Source organism: Arctopsyche grandis, chromosome 10, assembly GCF_051622035.1.
Source record: "Arctopsyche grandis isolate Sample6627 chromosome 10, ASM5162203v2, whole genome shotgun sequence".
Taxonomy (NCBI): domain Eukaryota; kingdom Metazoa; phylum Arthropoda; class Insecta; order Trichoptera; family Hydropsychidae; genus Arctopsyche; species Arctopsyche grandis.
The window spans coordinates 23,719,518-23,741,832 of record NC_135364.1 but is presented as its reverse complement, the minus strand read 5'-3'; the positions used below and the strand labels follow the sequence as shown (position 1 = coordinate 23,741,832).

The window sequence follows — 22,315 nt, the reverse complement described above, 5'->3', positions numbered from 1 at the left end:
CTCTCTGCATTTTTTCGACCATTGTAGCGCATTAGGGACTTATGTAATGCCTTAAAATTAAACTTAAATTATCAAACTCATTAAAAATTACATCGGAATCTTATATCAGATTGAAGCGATAACAACTAGCTATCCATACACGTATCTCTACAAACCAACCCCTTCACAGCTTACAGGCTAAACAGTTATAACAGTAACTTTTTAAACTCTCATGCTATGTGGTATCCCGTGGAACGCATCTATTGCATAAAAAAAGACCCGAGTGTATTTTGTTTCATAATCATACATAGTGAAAGCTTATTCTAATCAACAATGTTATCTTCCAGGGCGTCGCAGAAACTAAACCTGAATGGATCACCTCACCGAAGGAGAAGATCGTCTGGTGGAGAGGATGATGGGTCTGGGGTGGGTGTTGGATCGGGACCTGGTGCTAGCTTTAGTGCAGCTTTGCAGAGAGCTCCACCTGCAATACCCCCAGCTCTCCTCAGGAGGATTGGTGCCAAAGAAGCCACCGGTGTGGGAAAGGTAAGCCATTTCAAAGAAATCTATATTTCGAAACCAACATCGCACTTGTCGTATATTCCCATAAAATGTAACAACGTTTTTCGAAAGCAGAATCCCGCATATCTGGCAAACAAAGACGGCTTAAATCACCGAACACAATACACGAGAGACATCCCCCGAAACCGGGATAATCTATTCAAAGTTAACTAACCCTGAAATTCTTGGAATGTTACATGCTTACTTATGCCTACTTAAGTTTCGTATACCTCGCGGAAATGTGGGAGACTTCTCGTTGCAACGGTAAGCTTTCGAGTGCCACGCTACGTAACTACAGTAGATACGGTAAACAAATTTAATTGAAAACTTTTTAGAAAGAGAAGCAGAGAGGGTGAGAAATTGGAGGGGCGAAATAAACTTATCTTATTCCTTTGATGAAAACTCTCTGAATGATTTCGTCGCTATAAAACAAATCGCGAGAGGTCCGCACGAGTAAAAAGGCTTTGGGCACTGAAGGCAGCCCTCAGAAGGAGAAATGCAAATTTAATAATCCGGAATGCCTTTTCACATTTCAATGTCAAAGGATTCGATATTACTGACGTTCTTTTATAAGGCGTTTCCAACCCGAGGAAAACAATTTTCAGCGCGCGCCACACTTTTGAACGATGAAAAACAAAATCTAATACAGGCTACACTGGGGCGATTCCCCGCAAAGGGAAATCCCATTGTGATGAAATCCTCTTAGGATGCGTGGATAAATTTTACGGTCCATTTTATGGCTTTCCAAGGTTGAGTTTTCTTTGTGGAAAATTAAACAGTCGCGACGCCGCTTCTGCTCGTCTTTCAACTTGTTAATTTCAAGTCAAAAAGTGCGCACGTACAAGTAATACAAGTATATTTACACATTGAAAATGTTTATAGGTCAATTTATAATAATTATTTTTTGTGTCATTAAATAAAAAGCCGATTGCACTCGATACATAAATTTCAAAATTAATCATAAGCTACAGATTATCCAAATTTTTCAAATACATAGAATGATATTAATAAGGTGATTAGAGTAATTGCACATGATGAACTGAAAATTTTAAATGGCCCTAAAAATATCAGGAAATGTTTTAATCAAATTTATATTAATTTAATATATATTGATAAATTTAATAATAGAAAAATTGTTTTTCGGTCCTCATTATTCTTATGCTTTGAATTCACAGATTAGAAGCTTATGAACCTTTGATTTAATTGCATATGTATAAATACATATAATGTTATACATGCTATATATGTTATACATGCTAAAGAAAAATAAACACTGTTCAATTTAATTTGCAAAGTTGACTGTTAATAGCTTTTTGGGACAAAATCTGTCACAAAAAGATCAAACATGTACCTATATATCTCACCGTTTTCATTAAACTCTATGTAGTACTTTATAGGTAAACTATACATATGTCATTATTTCAGAAACTCTTTATTATATGAATAATTTAAATATTCTTTAAGTAATTAGATATTTATAATAAAATTCTTATTACAACTAAAACTTAGACTGCGCATTTCGGGGTATAATTTTAACCATTTATTTTTGAGTCACGTCTTTAACGTATTCCGAACTGGGACTTAGTTTTTTATGTATAAAAGTTTCCCGGCTTGAGAAGCGTAGCCATTAGGTATTCAGATTCGGAATGATATCTGGGAAATTGAAACGTGGATTGGCACCGCTGAGGTGAGTGAAGGCTTCTTCAGGCACTCGACTCGGCGCCCCTCTACTGAGGAGACATTTGCAATTCAAATTGGCCATTTTGAATGGAGGAACGCGGTTGAAGGTTGGAGAATATCTGGTGAAAATGCACAGGTAAAAACCAGAAGGGCTCAGCCACGCCGCGGGCCAAACGCCAACCATCATCCCCAAACAATCCCTCTTGCACTTTTATTTAAGAGTAACGCTCTTTCACAGCAATGGTGCCTCTCATAATTATACCCTGATATAAAATTGCAATTTTATTCTACTTAAGTTATACAAGTGTATCTATGTATATTATAAACATCAATACTTATATTATTATCATACAATATTCAATGACACTCTTTCAATTGAAAATTTTCCTTACGAATAAACTAAATATGTACATATGTAGGTATGATACAATGTTCTTAAGATGATAATATTAAAAATAAATTGAATAATTGAAAGTAAGCTGAACTGAAGAACTTTTTTAAATGTATATGTAATTAATCGTATTCCACTAGAATATGATAAGTTTAATGTGAATATCAATCTCGAATTATACTAAAAGTATGTACATACATACATACATAACTTTATAATACATTGAGAAAATGTGAAATGAATTTATTTAAGAATACTTGGAAAAGGCGGCATAGGCAATAAAATCAAGGGGTTTGTTAATACAAAAATACAAATATCAAATGAGATAAAAAATAAAAAATAAATTAAATGAAATATAAATAACTCAAAATAGGAAAAAAATTGCAATAGGACAATATTCTAATGGTTATTCACAATTTTATAAACTTCAATTAGATGACCTCTTCTCGTTTTCCAATTGGTAAGATTAATTTTTTTCAATATCATATCATATGAAAGTGATTCAAGTTCGGAAGGCATTTTAGTAATTCTTCACTGGACTTTTTCTAAACATACATACATCGTCGTTGGTTCCAAATGGAATGAGCAAATTATTATTTTGGTCTAGGATGGGTTTTATAAATTTTGGATAAAAGCTTAGTATTGAGACAGTTAAAAGCATGTTTAATTACATACAGAAAAGAAATACAATTTTTAATTATATAATTTATGACCATTTTCATAGCAAGTGGTAATAACTCCAAGATCGGATATTTATCTCATTTTATAGACTTATTGTGTTGGATGGTTTCGACTAAACCTAATCATTCAAAATCCGGTTTCGTTTAAAATCAATATTTGTATTAAAAGTTTGATACATGTTAAAGAATTATATTTAAAAGTGGCGGAAACCGATTTTCAGTTCCAAAAACACTATATCCATTTGACTTAATTCACAACTTGTTATCACTACTTTTAATTAGATATCTCCAGAATTTTGGAAAAACAGAATAAACGTATTACAGGCTACCAAAATTTTTAAATATTGTTAAATAAAAAACATTATTTTTACATACCTCCTTTACGTTTCACATGGCTTTCTTGTCAGTGGTCATTTTTATCTCTTATCCGATCGTTTTCATACTTAGCCATATTGCTCATTTTTTTAATATTTTCAGAGATATTTCTCGAAACGAAGAAAAGTGGACATATGTATGTATGCCACTTTCAATTATAACGGCTCATGCATATATATTTATTTTTAAGGCCTAACAGGTAGACTCCAATGTGCCTTCCTAGGCAATAAATTAAAAATATTTCAGCATTTTTATTACACAAATCGCTGTGTTTCGAGAGGAACACGAAATTAACAATTTAATTAATTAATCCAAAGAGACATCTATGGATTTAGACTTTTAGATAATTTTTAACATACTGTACTTAAATCAAATTCAGATATTTGTGACAGCGGGTAGGATGATTTTTGCCAATTAGATGGAGGAAAAATGAAATCACATAAATTGGCAAACCTTGGAGTAACAAATATTCAAGTCCAACCAGCAGTATTAAAGATTAGCACGGGATCAAACCCGGTAACCTCTCGGTGCTAAACATAAACGCAACCACCGAGCCATATTGCTGTATATGTATACCAATGTGATGTATTTTGTATATGTATTTCTTTGATTTTATTGGTGCAAATAATAATTTTAAATATTATAAAAATAGTTAATATTTAATTCTATGATAAATAGAATTCTAGTTCAGTTCAGAACAATATTAAATTCCTTACAAACACATTCAAATATGCAATTTTCTTATTTTCCTTGAAGAAAGTAAGTATATTTTCGTATTGCTATATTTATTCGTTATATTAATTTGTTTCGGTGTTGTCTTGGTAATACGGCCGAAAGTTTTGTGAGCTCATATCTGCGCATTAGAGCTGGACGTGTTATCACGTAGCGGCCAATAAGTTACAAAGGAAAACTCCACCCCAAATATTTTCTTATCACATATTTCCTCCCTATTAACCCGCAAAACAAACGCCTCCTCTATGCGTTAAGGCTATTTATATTTCCAGCAGGCTGTGTTTTCCCTCGGGTGGTGGCCGAGGGAGGTTGCAGAGTTTTATTGAACTATTTCCCGAGCTTCCACTCCCACTTCCTACAACATCCAGTTACCGAAATTTATATAGATGGTCGCCTTTTGAACGTCGACTGGGCTCCTCTGCCTTATGATATATCTATCCCCTTTCGTCAATTTGTATTGACCAATAAGACCAATCTAGGAGGACCCTCGGGATTAGGCTCCTTATTGATTATTGGACCCTTTTCTAGTACGACGCTTCCAACGCACCACCCCCTACCCTGCTATGGAAAAAAGAGTAAAGGAAAGAATAGATTCACCCCCAAATGTCGTGGACGGTCCCAAAATACTGCCCGGAAGCTATTTTCATATCCCTTGGCTGATCTGATATAACTTTTTACTTTAGAATCATTATGCAATATTATCGAATTGTCTGTTTATGACCCTATGGATTTATCTGTATATTATTATAATATGTTAAATAATAAGTATGTTTAGTTTTTCCCACATATGTACATATTTCATAAATCTTTTCACTTTTTATTTTATTTTATTTTATTTTTACATAGTTATATACCAGGAAGGCTTCTTCCTGGACAATTAATTACAAACAATGCAGCATTTTATTATTACATAAATCACTGTATTTCCAGAAGTCGAAGAACACTAAATAACAATTAATTATTTAATTAATTACAGAATTAATCCATTGAGACATCTGTGGATTTAGATTTTGTACATATTTTTTACAGATTATACACACATTAAATACAGAAGATTTGTGACAACGGGAAAGATGATTTTTATGCAATTTCGAGGAACCGTTTCAACAATGATCATATAAAATTGGCAAACTCTGATAAGAAACGATCGATTTGGAGTCACAAATACCCCCAAATCTAAGCAGCAGTATGGCGGATCGAACCCATTTAACACTTGGTGCTAAACATACACGCTACCATTAAGCCATACTGCCGGCTACAGTGAAAGCATATTTCATGTGAAAATATATTTTCACCAATTCAAGCATTGAAATGTATCAAACAATGAATTTACAACGTTTAACTCTATAAATTTAACCGTAACAACCCAATCTTAAATGAATAGGGTCAACCCTTACTTAACCTAACCTATCCTAACCCTTAAATAATACCAACCCTGACAATCTAATCTTAAATGAATAAAACCAACCCTGAAAATGTAACTGGTTATGATTTCACTGTGACATATTTACAAATTATCAATAGATAAAGTTATGTGATCGAGAAACAAATTTGAATAATTAACTGAATATTTATCATACATTTCACGTTTTCATGATGTTTTTTTTAATTGTATATGCGATTCTGTATATTTTAAAGATGAATCAAATGCCGTTAATTTTATTACACTTAAAATGGTCGATGAAATGTCAACTGTCGTGCTGGGTTTTCTGTTATACTATTCATATAAAAGGAAATTTGTACTCTAAGCAATGTTTATTAGTTCAAATAATGCCGAAAAAAGCATTTTATTGTCATTTTACATATGTATCTATATTACGTTTTGATTTCCAAAATATTTTCTCTGTTTTTTCTATATTATATTAACAATATATTAAACACTAGTGTTTAATATATTGTTAGTTTCGTATATATGGTAGTTTCGGGAACAAATTGATGCATGATTTAAAATACATTCTTAAGTATTTGTAATATCTTATATACGATTTAAGTAAATGGTTACCTCAACACATTGTAATACAAATTCCCGGAAAACAAACACAAAGCGAATATTACGGGGCTTTGTATGTGTAAAGGTCGTATTTATGTACCTTCATTATTGCATAGCTTCAGGTGAATTTTCAAGCAGTTTCCGCTGTTATGCACCAAGCGGGGCATTTAGCAACGGTCGATCGCGCATTGGCTGAAAGCCAGAGTTTTCAGGAATTCGCCAACAACGAGCAGATACAAGTGGAAAACAACCATAAAATAATTTTCAGCCCTCTTCGTGAGTCGCGCCGATACGATCACGCTCGTAAGAACATTGACCTTCTTTCGAAAACTCAAACCACCTGTTGATCCGAAAGCCAGCCACTCTCGTTCCTAATGCCGCGTTTAAATTGAATTATCAACTGTCGATAATCTACATGTGTGTATATACGGTGATATCCACGCTTTCGTTGGGTTGAGTGGGTGGTTTTGCGTATTTTTTCGCCCGGGGGGTTGATTTGGTAGATGCTACATAGAAGGAAGCTGTATAGCGACGGTCGCATTTGACCCCCGGGGGGTTGGAAAGTGCTGTAAAAAATTAAAACACAATACCGCAGTAATTAGCGAATTTAACTTTTAACCGGCTTAATCGGAGTGAGGTAAAGCGCTGCACGGGGCACAACAGCAAAAGTTAACGGATAAATAGCAACTCCGGCAATTTTAACAATGCTCCCTACTATATTTTCACCTCGGGGGATTTTCCGCCTATGCGAATTTTCCGTGTAAAAAAATATATATTCTTGCGCTTCGACTTTGATTTTTTGGCTATTCAATTTTATTTTTATTTTATGCGATATTTATAATTTTTTACTTCATTGAAGTAATTTTTTTTTTGTAATTAGACGGGAAAATGCATTGGTTTTAGCTGTAAGGCTTTCCTGGTATATATGTAGTATGTGTATATAAAATAAAATATGGTATATATGTACATATAATTAATTTTAAATATGGTATATATAATATAAAAAAAATTCGATTCAGACAACCGCTGAATCGAATTAACCGTTAAGATAACAACTCAACCATTCTTCAATTTACGCATGCCAACCTAATACATTCATATTCATACAAACATGCATTCTTCTAGGTTAGAAAACAAAATCCCACAATATTATACAGTGTGATAAATGAGTAGGTTTGACTATCGAAAGCCGTAACTTAAGCAGTTTGACAATTACTAGCGAATACAAAAAACATCACATTGACCAAAATAAAAAGTATAATGTTTGCGAAACGAAAACGTTTTCATTGCTGAAAAACTCTGCTCAAATTCGCCATACATATAATATAATAAATGGCTCGTAAAAGCGAGTCTCCGAAGCGCGTCCATTATGTACAGTGGATATTATACCTATACAATGGCGAATTCACAGTCGGCACGTGTGAAGCTCGCCACATCGCACATAATTCAAACGGCGATTTATCGCGCATTGTGTAAAAATAACCGGCGTAACGGCGCGTTATAATTCACTTTTCCGGATAATTGAGTCCGATATGAGCCGCTGCAAATTCGGATTAATTAAACGCGAAAATTGCCGCCGAAATGCACGCGCGCGAAAAGTTTGACTAATGACATTGACCGGCGTGTCGCACAAGCCGCACCGGGGCTTATGGTGACGCTTTATTTAATCATATCGAACTTTTATGGTTTTGTGTGTGTCGGTGGTGAAACTTTCCGTGAAATCTGTTTATTTTCAAGTGTTCCGCAGGAGTCCCTTTTAGGTCCGTAATAAAATAAATTATTCAAATGTATTAGCGGTGTTTTTCCCCTTACGACAGAACGATGAAAAATAAAATAGGGTCGTCTGCGGTCAAATCTTTAGCACCCCCCCCTTGATTTTTTCCGTCCTTTTAAGAGGGTGTATCCCTTGCTTTTACTCTAAACCTACTATAGAAAGCGTTTTATCCGTTGGATATGAGCTTTAATTTTTTTATAGATGTAATCTTTTATTTTTACGTATATACAGCTTGCAGCCTGGCCTGTTGGTTAGCATATATGTTTTCGAACATAGTGGTCATCATCTAAATCTCTGCAAAATCTCTGCAAAACATGCGGCTGCATGCTCATTTCGATTTCGGCATTTTTCGTCTCGGCGAAATTCACGACTGTTTGACCGCATGTTCACTCGAACTTGTATCAACGTCGAACGTATGGATGTCTCTTTCACGCGCATATATTTTGCCGCAAGTACTGCTCGCACTTATGTGAACTCTACGTCAGATTCCCAATATATGTACCTCTCCACTTGTCTTGTGATCCTGATACTTTTGTCTCGAATTTTGCCTTTTTAACCTTTCCAGAACGATCCAACTCAATTTTAATAAGTGCCAATCATCAATGCACATCGAAATGTCATCTGCGCGACCCAATAAATATCTCGTCTTTCGTGCATGCTTAAATTTCGTTGAGATGTCAAATACCGAAATTGAAATGAGCATGCAGCTGCATCGTTTGCAGTGATTTGTAGCAAACCCAGTGGTCATGAGTTTCGAACATGAGTTTCACTGGTTGCTGCTGGCCAGACCTTGAATGCCAATTTATCTGATTTTTATTGAAACGGCTCCAAAAAGTTGGCAAAGATTATACATATATGTAAGTCAAACATGTACATACATTATTATAGTCAAATTATATAAATGACAATCTTAGAGGAATATATTTATATGAATCAAAACTAATGTGTTTGGTAGACGATTAACTTAGAGGATTAATGTAATTAAATATATAATATTACTTAAAACCTTAAGTCGCCTTTATATCATATCATCCTTATGGTATTTGGAATATTTGGTAGATTTGGACATAACTCTTACCTCCTCGAGGTCATATGTGTATAATGCATTCCATGTGTATGAGCATACAATGTTTATAAAAATAAATAAAAAATCTAATTCAATACAAAAATATTCTTCACAAACAAAATTCATAAAAAAATTCAAAATAAAAATAATTAATATTATACCCATACATATGTATGTATGTAGGTTTATAGATCATTATAGATTGAGATTCTTACCTCTGACCGGCTTCTACGGTATACGCTATATAAATTTAGCACTACCTAATAACATTCTTCATCCCCCACTAAAAGATTATACTTCCCTGTCAAACCACAAGAACGTAACTGGAGACCATTAGAGATTAAATTTCTAAGACCTTTCACGACATACATACATATGTACATACATATATAGCAGAGAGTAAAAGGTAGAGCAAACTTTCCAGTGCGTTTATTCAAGCTTTCAAAACATATATTAATACTTTATAGTGAACATACTGTATTTTACTTAATAATTAATTTTGTATGGAATAGCGACCGTAAAAGACCCCATTTTACACCCGGTCGTATATAGGCATATTAACGTCGTTCTATTGCAGTTTAAATTATTATTACACACAATTCTTGACATGTTTGTAGTTTTTTCAGTAATATCATGAAAGAAAGCGTATCTTGAATTATTTCCGTTTCCTTTGACAATGAAAATATTGCTCGTTTTCCTGTTATTTATAAGCATTTCAATTGCCGTGATTACGTGCCTTATTGGGGCAATGGCGTCTTTCGATGGGTCGTGATGCCATGACGGTTCCACATAAATGTCGGGTATCGGGTTCCGAGGCATCATAATTTCGAGGTGCCGTTTACACAAATATAAAAAGGCAAGAAATGAATGGGCATAAACGTGAGATATGAAATCAAACGACCCAATTTATTTATTATAACGCGTTCATTTGAAGGGCATAAACTTCCCCTTTACGGCCCAGAACGGGGGGCTCGGGGATGGGGGTTTGGTAAGTAAATGTTATATTTTTCTGTCACGCGATCCTGCCCAGGATCGACGGATGCCGACCCTTAAGGTTACCATTATTTAATGGGGGCAGAGGCCCTATACCGAACCGGATGCCCTCGGGGACCAATACGTAACGCCATTACTTAAATGGGAAAATACGTGGAATGCTTGTTGAAAACGTTTTTGTGGATTCTCCGTGGATTGATCCATGGAAATCACCCGCCAATTATGCCCTAAAGTTGTGTCGATAAATTTATTATTTCCGCATATTTTGACCATCACTATGTAAGGTATATGATACCACTCGACCCACACAACATTCTCGACCCTTTGAAGCTTTGCGTCGATCCTTTCGCAGGAAATATGACCAGTATCGCAATACCGCTTTTCAGCCTTGAAATCTAATCATTTTAAATGCGACACTTAATCTAATATCGTGGGTGATTTTAATTTAAAATTCATTATGTTCCCCATTTGAACGAATTTAATTTTGTTTACGTTGGTGTATAGTAGCTCCTTTATCTTTACGATTTCGGGAACGTGCGTGTCAAGGTGGGGGAGCAATGAGAGATTGTACGAATGATAGACTCTTACATCGATTTATTATTGTTTTATAGAGTCGTAAACTCGGTTAGGTCCTTATGCTAGCCATTGTCCTGCCCTTCAACCCCCATTAGATTATTTGTACCTGTCCGAAAGATAATACTATCGAGCCTTGGAAAAACACATGATGTTTCCTTACGGATATACTAACGCAATGGGAAAAAGAAGCACGTCGTTTTCGAAAATTTGTATCTCTTAAATTAATGATGCTACAGAAAATAAATAAATAAGAAATAGAGTAAAATCTATTTGATTATATAAAACAAAATAGTTTTGGATTCATATAATGATCAATATTCAGATTCATAAATATTAATAGAATCTAATTTGTATAGAGTATCGTTTCTTGTATTATTTTTATATCATTATCTATCCACTTCCACTGCTGGATGAAGGCTTTTCCAACACGCTTCAAATCGTCTCTGTTTTGCGCAATTCTTATCCATCCCATCCCACACCTTTTCAAATTTTCAACTACTCGTTTTCCTTGCGGTCTTCCTTTTACCCTTTTGCATTCTCTCGGATACCATTCTAGCACTTCTTTTGTACACCTTTCGTGCATTTCTGTAGCTACGTATCCCGTCCATCGCCATTTCAATCTCTTCACTTACTCCACTTTATTCACTACCCTTATCATACTTCTCACCCACATATTTCATTTCCTATCTCTCCTCTTTATGCCGAGCATACAGAGTTTCATACTTCTTTGAGAGCGTTGGATTTGGTATAATAGTAACATAATAATTTAATTAAATAGAATCAAAGGCGAAGAAAGTAATATGAAATTTTAGTTTCTTGGGTTTTGTTGTGTATAAAATACTAAACATGACTCTTGTACATACATATATGCTGCATAAATAAAACACATGAATTTTCTTTAATTATTTTAATTTTGAATAAAAAAATATTTTTTTTCAAGAAAGACACATTCAGAGCTTCAAACTTAAAAATTATACTCATATACACATGCATTTTTATTAATTATTTCAATTTTGAGTATTTTTTTTCTTTCTTAAGAGGGCTGGACAGCAGCGCATTGTCCATACAAACGTACTATACTTCTCCCTTCCTCAATTATGGCACTAGAGAAATTATTTTTTAATATGCTATGGATATCCACCATTGGGGTGCATCTATCGTTTCATTTTTTTTTGATTAATTATTTTTTATAGGAGCTAGGAGCCGCCAAACATCTATAAAATCGCCTCTTTTTTACACCCACGAAACGAGCCCAGCGTGCTTATTTAACGATCGATTTAAAAAAAATACGCCGATAGATGCACAGAAAGTATCTTTCTCATACAGATGATGAAATTTTTTTAAAAATTGGTCCAGTTCTGGAGGAGAAAATAGGAGAATACGAAACCTCGATTTTGTCAATTTAAAATACGTTTTATCTGGTCGAAGCGCAACTGTCGTATTCACTCAATATATATATTGATATATATATATATATATATATATTGTCGCATTCACTCAATATATACATACACTCAATATATATATCGAAGAAAGGAACGGTTACAAAATTAAGGTTTCGGGTGTACAGCCCTCTTAACGACTTATGTATATTCAGAGATTCAAGCTTATAATTTTTACTCTTTTTTTAGAAGACGAAAATAAATCCAGACGTCCAAAATAAAATGAATCCCATAATTTTTATTAAAACAAAAAAAAATACTACAATAGCATGCATTTGGCATTATAATTTTATGATAAATTGAAACGATTTTTTTTCGACTTCAATTATGGCTGAAACTTCAAACGACCCTTAAACTTTCCGGCAAATATGTATGGTTGGGTGCAAATTAGTCAAAACCAAACGAAATTTTGGGTCTTTTCAAAACTAAATTTCACTGGGAAATAAATGACCTTCCAACCCTTATTTTAACACTAATTATACCGTCACGGGTGAAACAACTGTTCAATAAATAGGTATTTTATGAGCAGTGGGCTATAATTTAACATCCTATTAAAAAGGACATCGATCACTAGAGAGTCTTAACAGGATTAATCAACACTCGCGTAGCATTTAACGGCTCAGCGTTTTTACCGGGGAGAAAGTTACACCGCTCTCTTTCGCTCCTCTTCGATGGATTTGCTTCAAGTTTCAGACAGCGAAAACTTTTTATTATACCTTCTAATGAAGCCTAAGTTAATTGCCGCCTTAACAGTTTCTTCCCCGTCCGGTAACCGGAGACCGGTCTTTGCGAACGCGAACGACGAACAAGGGCTATAACAACCGATAACCGGGCTAAGTCGTCTGCAAATACAATTAATTAAGCACACAATTGTCGAAAGTTTCAACAACTCTCAAGACAAATCCTTTGTAATCCCGAACGGCAAAAAAGAGACAGTGCCAAATGAAGCAGCAGACACCAAGGTCAACAATGTCCCAAATTAATCTACGCTAACAATTAACGAGTCTTTCTTTACAAGGTTTTTATTAGTTTCGTTTTGAACAATGCTATGGAAAAACTTTTCACGAGGTTTGCCTATCTCTCCCCCTCCCCCACCCTTCCGATAGAGATTTAAATTTATTTATTCACATATTTTTTCCACAATAACAAATAAAATAACAGAATACTCTAACGCGTCACTGTAACCAGACAAATAAGCATAATGCAAATACTATATACGAGAATACGAACATAAAAGTATAATAAATATACTACATATATACACACACACATATATATATATATATATATATATATATATATATATATATATATATATATATATATATATATATTTCGAAATCATATTTACATAGTGGATAGGATGGTTTTTGCCAATTTGATGGATGAACTGTTTCAACAATGAAATCAGATAAATAGGCAAACTCTGATAGGAAACGATCGACTTGGATCACAAATATCCAAGTCCGGTCTGCGGCATTTAAGATTATACTCAGAATAAATTCTTTTCAATCGAGGTCAACTCACGGGATCGAACCCGGCGGCCTCTCGATCGAACCACCGAGCCAAGCTGCTGGCTCAATTGTTTCCACTTGGTCGATAGTGAAATATAGTCTTCTCAGACATGTTCATAAGTTCGAAAATTTTAGAGACGGTAACAGCTAACTCTTTGCCAAGAGCAAATACATACATATCTCACAGACTTGGGCGAGTTAGTGCGTAAACAATAGATTCGCCAGGATAGACCTTTACATGCCTAGACAATAGACACACTAACGGATCTGGGAAGCTGCGCTGTGCAACTTGTCCTTTATAAGGAGGTACATACGGTAGATCAAATATTCTGGAGTGAGTGGTGGTTTTGTGTAGACCTCCTGAATCGTTGAACAAATGCTGTGAAAAAAGCGACTTTGAGCTTTCATTTGGATCCTGAAACTACCCCTACGCAACAATATTTTGGATGTTGTGGTGGAAAAAATCATCGGAAAACCCTAGAAACGTTTGACAGATCATCGGCGAATACATAGTCTCAAATTTATAAATCGATCTGTTTCTACATTTTCTGATTGCTTTGGTCAGTTTCAGTTTTCTCCAGCATATTTATGCTGCGTTGCCCCAGAAATTCGTTGTAGTATTAAGGTATTTTTAGTATTGTAACGTGCGAAGATGGGAGATAGTATCTAAGTGCATTCGTGGTTGAATAAAAGAAACCCCGGATTAGGCTAATGGGACTCAGTAAGTGAGTTCTCACAGAACAGGGTGAGTGCGGGTAGACCTACGTGCGTACACAATAGACACGCCAACGATCGGGGATCGGGGATGCTATGCTGGACAACTTGTCCTTTATAAGAAGGTACACACGGTAGATCAAGTATTTTAGAGTTAGCGATGATCTCGTGTGGACCTCCTGAATCGTTAAATAAATGCTGTGAAGCGACTTTGGCCTTTCATGTGAACCTCCTGAATCGTTGACTAAATGCTGTGAAGCGACTTTGGCCTTTCATGTGGACCTCCTCAATCATTGAATAAATGCTGTGAAGCGACTTTGGCCTTTCGTGTGGATGCTGAACCTACAAGATAATATTTTAGATGTTTTTTGAAGTCCATGAAAATATACGCTCTTATATGTACAAGGTGGCAATTGTTAAAATGTACATAAGAAGTATAAAAAGATACTCGCAAACGGAATACGTGTACAATTTTAAACTACCATATATTTTATAACAACCTGCTGAAATACTCCAACGGCAGTGAAACACGCCGTTGTGCGAAATAAAAATTCACAACCGAACTCGGCCGTTCTTCTTCGCCAACTTATGAAAATATGTCCACGAGCTTTTCCGAAAATTTAATATTCCACGCCGTGTCTCGCGTCGTGCGAATTCGACCCCATAAATGCATTTCGCCGAGCGGAAGCTGCGGTCCAGCCTGCATATAATTTTTACAGGAAACCCCGACTACAACTGCAACTGCACAAGTGTCCGCCCACAACCCCCCACCCACCCACATAGACAAAATATTATGAATTTTATATGAGGACAGCGCGGTCTGGGTCGGCTCATATTTCGAGGCCTCCGACGTTGCGCCAGAACGGGATTATTTCATTACACGCTCCATTATAGGTCGTTTTCACCGCCACCGACCATAGTGCCATTTGTCTGCCTATTAAGCCTTCGTCGTTTTTAATAATTACACGTGCGTGCCGTTTTAATAACCGAAAAATAAAAATAAATGACTTTAAAATTTTGTTTGAAACCGTTCGTGAAGTTAGTGTAAAAGTTACTGGTCGCTAGTGCAGGGTTTTGTATAAAGGTTTATAAATACAATATAAACGTTTCAAATGATATGTGACTCAAATAGGGGTTCTCAAATCCGAATACATTTTATACGAACTTTTTTTTTTCATTCTACAGCAGATTCAGTTCTGTTTGATATTCCAGATTATGATTCACTAAAATTTTTAATAATATTGTTGCGTAGGGGTGTGTGGAGGATATAAATAAGGAGATCCACGCACTGCCAGTGCTTCGTCCAGAATGCATTAATATGGCCTGCTAATAAAGGGCAGGTCACTACTACATCTTCGACGTCCGTTTACTTCCCCATTGTTTAGGCACGTACACGGATATGCAGTCCCACGTTCCAATGCACTCAGTCCCATGCTTTCACGCTGTCAGTTCTGAGAATTCTAGTGGGTAGCGACCGAGTGCCGTTACCGACCACTTAGTCAACTCGGGGGGTCTTGTCAAGCCTGGATATACATACATAGTCCTCGAAAACCAATTATATCGTTGGATCCTTTTAGCATATGCTACAATATCTTGACTTTCTTATAACTACAAATAAAAAATTAATTCGATATTCGAATATTTGGAGCCCCTAGATTCGAGGTAGATCGTTACCTGTCAGAGTTTGCAATCACTTATTCCCCAAGTTTTCCAGTAGGTACATCATGAAATATCCGAAACTCACATTTTTCGCTTCAGCCTAATGTACATGTATGTACATATGTATGAATAAAATTATATTTAGATTGAATTTCAATGGGGAAGTATGGGGTTTGGTGCAAACGATCGAAAAGCGCCAGACAGATTGAACCACAGATAAACTGGATGGCTGCTTTAAACGCAATTCTCGACTTCACGAATGAAAATTGCACATCAGATGACGAGTAACCTTTCGATGTGCACAGATGCAATTAATAAAATGGTAATTATTAAAATTGAGTTGGATCTTTCTGGCGAGATTTTAATAATTTAATAAGGAAAAATTTGGAACTTAAGTATCAGAAGCACAGAACGTATACAGGGTAGGCATGTCGGGACTTGCAGATATAGTACCTGCAAATAGCCAATAATTCGCAGATATAGTACCTGCAATTAGCCACAACCATAAATAAAAATTTGTTTTCTATTATAAAAGTTACTCTCAGTATAGTTACTCAGATACAATTTATTTTCATAGTCTTCCCTTATCAATTTTAGTTGTGACTTTATTTTATTTTTTATCAAAAAAATAGACTGTAAAACCTTTACCATGACTCTTGTATTTATTATAAATTAAGAAATAAAAATAAAAATAAATTTAATTATGTGAGGACCACTCATACATACATATTATGTAATTTTACGGCATATTTATATTGGGTTTGGTGCAAACGATCGACAAGCGCCAGACAGACTGAACCACAGATTAACTGGATGGCTGCTTCAAACGCAATTCTCGACTTCACGAATGATAGATTGCACATCAGATGACGAGTAACCTTTCGACGTGCACAGATGGAATTATAAAAAATTGAGTTGGATCTTTCTGGCGAGTTTAATAAGGCAAAATTCGGAACAAAAGTATCAGAAGCACAGAACGTATACAGGGTAGGTATGTCGGGACTTCGGGTAGATTTCGCTTAGTGTAAGTGCGAGCATTGCGCACGCATAAGGTACACGTGTCGTTAATCTGTGGTTCAGTCTGTCTGGCGCTTTTCGATCGTTTGCACCGCATCGGGAAGTATGGTATGAGGATAAAAAAGATTAAGAGCCTCTGACATAGTGCATCGATTGAATAGCGAAAAGCAAGTACAATCACGACCACTATCGCGTTCTTGTCCGTGTACGTGCGATTCCAGTAAAAAGCTTTTAAGTGTAGCCGGTCTCTCTCTCTCCTCGATAATGTGTTTCCAAATATTTCTCTGAGATAAAAGTTCCAAAACAGGCCTCGGGCGTCTCTCCAGCCCCATTTACAAATAGACATGTTCGGCGGCCGATCGCGATACCGGGCCAGACGGGTCTCCAATAAATTCAAAACACTACGTGCACTTCTCTCGGTAAGAGTGTATCTAAATATCTACCTTTTGCAAACGGACCGACCGACCTCCTTTGGCAAATTCGGATTTATAACCCGACCGTCGCCTCGGCGGATTCTATTTGCTCAATTGAAATTTAATTTTATCGCAAATATTATCTCGCTGCATATTTTGTTTGAATTTATTCGAGTAGGCGTGGCGTTCGTACCTATGGGGATTATGATCTGCTCGGGTGCGGTGCGGGGAAAGCGTCTAGGAAAAGGCTTCTGAGCTGATTGAAAACAGCTCATCCCATTAGCCTATTTACACCGGAACGCTCGGAACATAATTATATTCCCGGTAGGAATCGGCTAAACAAAACAAATCTTCACGATGGGAATTACTATGTAGTGTCGGTGCTTTATGATAATGACGTTTGGGGTTTGCGTGCAGTGCTGTCTAAATATTTCATTTAATCAATATTGAAATGCTTTAAGCGAAATTGAATATTGATATAAATCTACATTAGACCACAGTTTAACATACCTGTAAAGAAAAATAACAGAATTTCAATTAAAATCCCTCCATAATTTGTCACTGTTTCACATTACGGTATTATATAATTTGTCATTGTTTCACCAACGATTACGGTAATTCCTTTTTATATTTGTAGATCTTGCTCTTCTTTTAAAAATATTCTTCCTCATATTGAACCTTTTTGTTGTTCCTTTTCTTGTTTTAAATTTCTATTGTTTTGTCATTTTTCTTAGTAATATACATATTTGTACATGTGTTTTTTTTTTTTGTATAATAAGTAAATAAAATAACTTTTTTTTTAATTTTGATGTTCAAACACACATCCAATGTATGTACATACATATCTGTATAATCAGCAGTATAGCTCAGTGTTGGCGTCTATATTTAGCACCAAGTGATTATTGGGTTCGATCCCGCTATACTGCTGGTTAGACTTGGATATTTGTGAGTCCAAGTCAATCGTTTCTTATCAGAGTTTGCCAATTTTATCTGATCATTGTTGAAACGGCAAAAAATCATCCTACCTGCTATCACAAATCTTCTCTATGTACAATTTGTAAAAAATATGTGCAAATCTAAAATCTATAGATGTCTCAATGAATTAATGAATTGTTAATGTCGTGTTCTTTAGCTTCTCGTAATACAGTGATTTATGTAATAAAAATGCTGCATTTTTTGTAATTAATTTTCTAGGAAGGCGCATTGGGGTCTTCCTGGTAAAATAAATACATACATAATTGGCCTCGCCTTTAAAAGTTAAATTAAAAATTCAGTATGCTACATGCTAAAGTTATATTTATTATATTTTCTAGTACCTACATACAATAAACGTACATATTTTATAATATGTACATACATACATTTATTTAATTATATAATTACACATACTTGGTTTATATATTTTCAATATTCATAAAAATGTGGAAATAGTTGGGAAATGGAACAATAACCTTTAGTTTATTGTTGAGTAAATTTGGTTTGAACTTAGTTGAGTAAATTTTGTTTGAAAACTTTAGTTTAAGTAAATTTTAGCAAAATATGTATGCTTTCAACTGAAATTCTTAGAACAGGTTGTAATTATTCATAGATTTACAATATATATGCACAGCATTTTAATAAAGAAGATGACTAATTGAATTAATTTTAAATATTAAACTTTTAGGCTTTTTTTATTTGAAAAATATGTTACATACATACATACATCTACATGGATATACTACATATGTATATATGTATATACTTTTTAAATTTTAAATACTTCAGTCTTCATTGAGCTAATCTGATTATCACCCCATTCAACTAATACAGATTATGTAATCTTTCCCCTTTGAATAAAACCCTAAGATATGAGAGAAAATGAGTGTACATTTCAATTTTTGAAAATCCTTCCAAATATGTAGATATGAACATAATATCCGAACTTGAATAAAAATTTTCGCTCAATATTAAAACAAACTCTACAATATACATCAACAGCAGCAACAATATACTATTGTTTACTATTATTAAATTTTATGAATTTGCTGTTTTATAATATTACACAAAATATCACAGTATTTCGTAATTGATCGAATTTATTATTTTTACAATAAGAACCAAGCTAGGGGCTTAGACTCGTTCTAAGACAGCACTTGACACGGCTGCCCTCCCTCCCTTCCGTTCGTTAATTTCTCGGTTTGTTCACCCCGTGTAAAAGTTTTAAGAGCAATTACGTGACTAAGCGCAAAACATTAATTCAACATTCAAACATACATTCCTCACCGGCATTTTCCAGGCCTTCTCCATGTCGCGGTGTTGCAGGGGGTTTCGTCGGGTCTCCGCCAATTGTCGCCAACTGTTCCCATACGTCATCAGGACTCGATGGGTGGGCTTTCGCGACACCCACCCCCAAAAACTTACCACCGCAAATATATTACTCGAGCACGCGCCCTGTTTATTTGTAAGAGTCAGTAATTAAACGAGATCCTTATCGCGCGCGCGCCTGCACGAATTATCGCCTTCTGATTTCAAACTTCTGTTTGTTCTCTTCAACGGCCAACTTTTGATATTCCTCCGGCTGAACTTTATTTCTGAACATATTTGCTTCGAATTAAAACCGTGTCGTGACAAAACTGCTACTGCCAGCTCGCTCTATCAAGATATGTATAGCAATAATGGAAGTTTATGCCGCCTAATGTCGCATTTAGCCTCATCCTCTTTGTCGTTTGTCGTAACAGTTTCTGAGTTTTAATGCCTTCAATGATGAGTGTGAACTCGTTCCCTTTACAGAGAGTAGTAATAATTACGTTATATTATGCATTTCCAACGTTTTACATCTCAGGTAAAAGTATTAATTCTTATCGACACAATTTTTTTTCAAATTTTGAAGTTGGCCCGAAGTGTTACCTCCCCTTATATATCTTTTCGTAAGTTTTTGAATCCAATTATCTTCCAAAAAAGACTGAAACTTTTTTTGCATATAATAGAAATGATTAATTGTATGCATTCATTTTTTAAATACCTTTACCTGGGCTAGAAGTACTTTTACTCTAGAGATTTTTGGCTTTTTATATTTTTCTCAAATACCTTTCAGTGTATTGAACTGATTATTTCATATCTAGAGGTTTTATATAATACCAATTAATACATACATTTTATTGAAGATCCGTCAACCGGAAGTGAGACTTAACCCTTGTCAGGTTTTACTTCCACTATTTTTTTCGCCCTTTAAGTACCTATATGTCCTCTTCACGAAAAACTACCACTGTAATATTTGTGTAATGAATGTTTTAAATGGTACGTGTGAAATTCTTATATTCCTCAAATACGTACATACATAGATTAAGTTATGGGTTCTTCACATCCAATTTTTTTTATTTTGAAATGCTTTATATTCACAATACATTTGAGGTCTATTAAACATAATATTTTTTGACCTACTGATCATTTTCTATTTTACAATTCTTTTCGTTAGTATTAATAGTATTATCTTATTTATACATATGTTAGTGTACAGCATAATAGGAAAAAAGCTTAAAAACTTATTTAAAAATTTTCATTATACATTTTATACATAATTAATTTAAATTTAAATTAAAGACTTTTCTAAATTTGACAGTCTAAAACAGATTGTATACATACATGAGTAATATTAGAGCTTTCACTTACATGGAGATATAACATTTGTCAACAATAAAGTTTATATTATACATGTAGATATGTAGTTACATATGTACATATATCGTAAGAATTTAATTAAATATATAATAATTTTTTGCATCTTGTCTGGCGAATTTCTATAAAAATTGGCTTTACATATATGCATCATGCTGAATGATTCATGCATCATCTAAAATTTTGCTAGATTTATTTTTTCTTATTTCATATTGATTTTTGCTATGTGTTTCTGGGAAAGTGAGAAAAAATAATTGTTATGTTTGCCAATTTTATACGAAAGCTTTTTAGTTACTATCATATATGTATGTATGTATGTACGTATATATAAAATTGACAAATTTTTACTTGCAGTTGGAAATTCTATAAATGAAACATTCATAGTTGACTTTGCAACTTACCAATATTTATTAAATTGACTAAAAAGATGAATAGATTTAAGAAAATTCAAATAAGCCTAGCTCGTACATAGAACTCTTAACTATATCTGAGTCTTAACATATTATTATGATATTATGTTTGGCTTTTTTTTAAGTAATTTTTATGGTGAGTTTGGTTACAATATTTCAATTAGGTATTAGCAAATTAACAGCCACTTCAATACATAGTTGTTTCATTTAAAAGTTCAGTATTCTATTTTAAACCGCGTAACGAAGTTGCATTCTATTCTTTCCCTAAGACGACACCTCCCGTCTTTATCTAATAAGCAACGACGATAAATAAGGGAAGTTCGCAGTTTGTGGTCACAGAGACTTCTCCTAAGCGGGTAAAAGCTTCCCATTTTCAGGCGGCGAACGTATCGCGAAAAGTTCGCAAATAGGAAAAGGTTCGTTAGGATTCGACGAAGTGAGGGGGAGACTAGGAGGAGCTAAAGCGCAACTTTTCCGGAACGAACTTAAATAAATGCCTTCACCGGTTCCAGCAATTAAATTCCACCGTTACTTAAGAGATAGATAGACAGATAGATACCGACCCACCTACCTGATCCCTATGTAACTGCGATTCCAAGTCGAGATTTGAGGGTCGGTTTTAAGGGTGTCGCATCGATACTTCCACAACGCATTAATGAATAAATCAGCGCCGGGAAAACCCACCCCTTAAAACC

General features: G+C 34.7%; 1 protein-coding gene across 1 annotated transcript in view; it reads left to right on the top strand.

Annotated features, from left to right (window-relative positions):
- Positions 1 to 216: 216 nt before the first annotated feature.
- LOC143917744 (kinesin-like protein CG14535) overlaps positions 217 to 22,315 on the top strand; it is a 61,785-nt gene continuing 39,686 nt past the window's right edge. Inside the window, exons 1-2 of the mRNA XM_077439324.1 lie at positions 217 to 221; positions 327 to 525. Of these exons, the coding sequence (XP_077295450.1) occupies positions 217 to 221; positions 327 to 525 (204 nt within the window). The remainder of the gene's footprint in view (positions 222 to 326; positions 526 to 22,315) is intronic.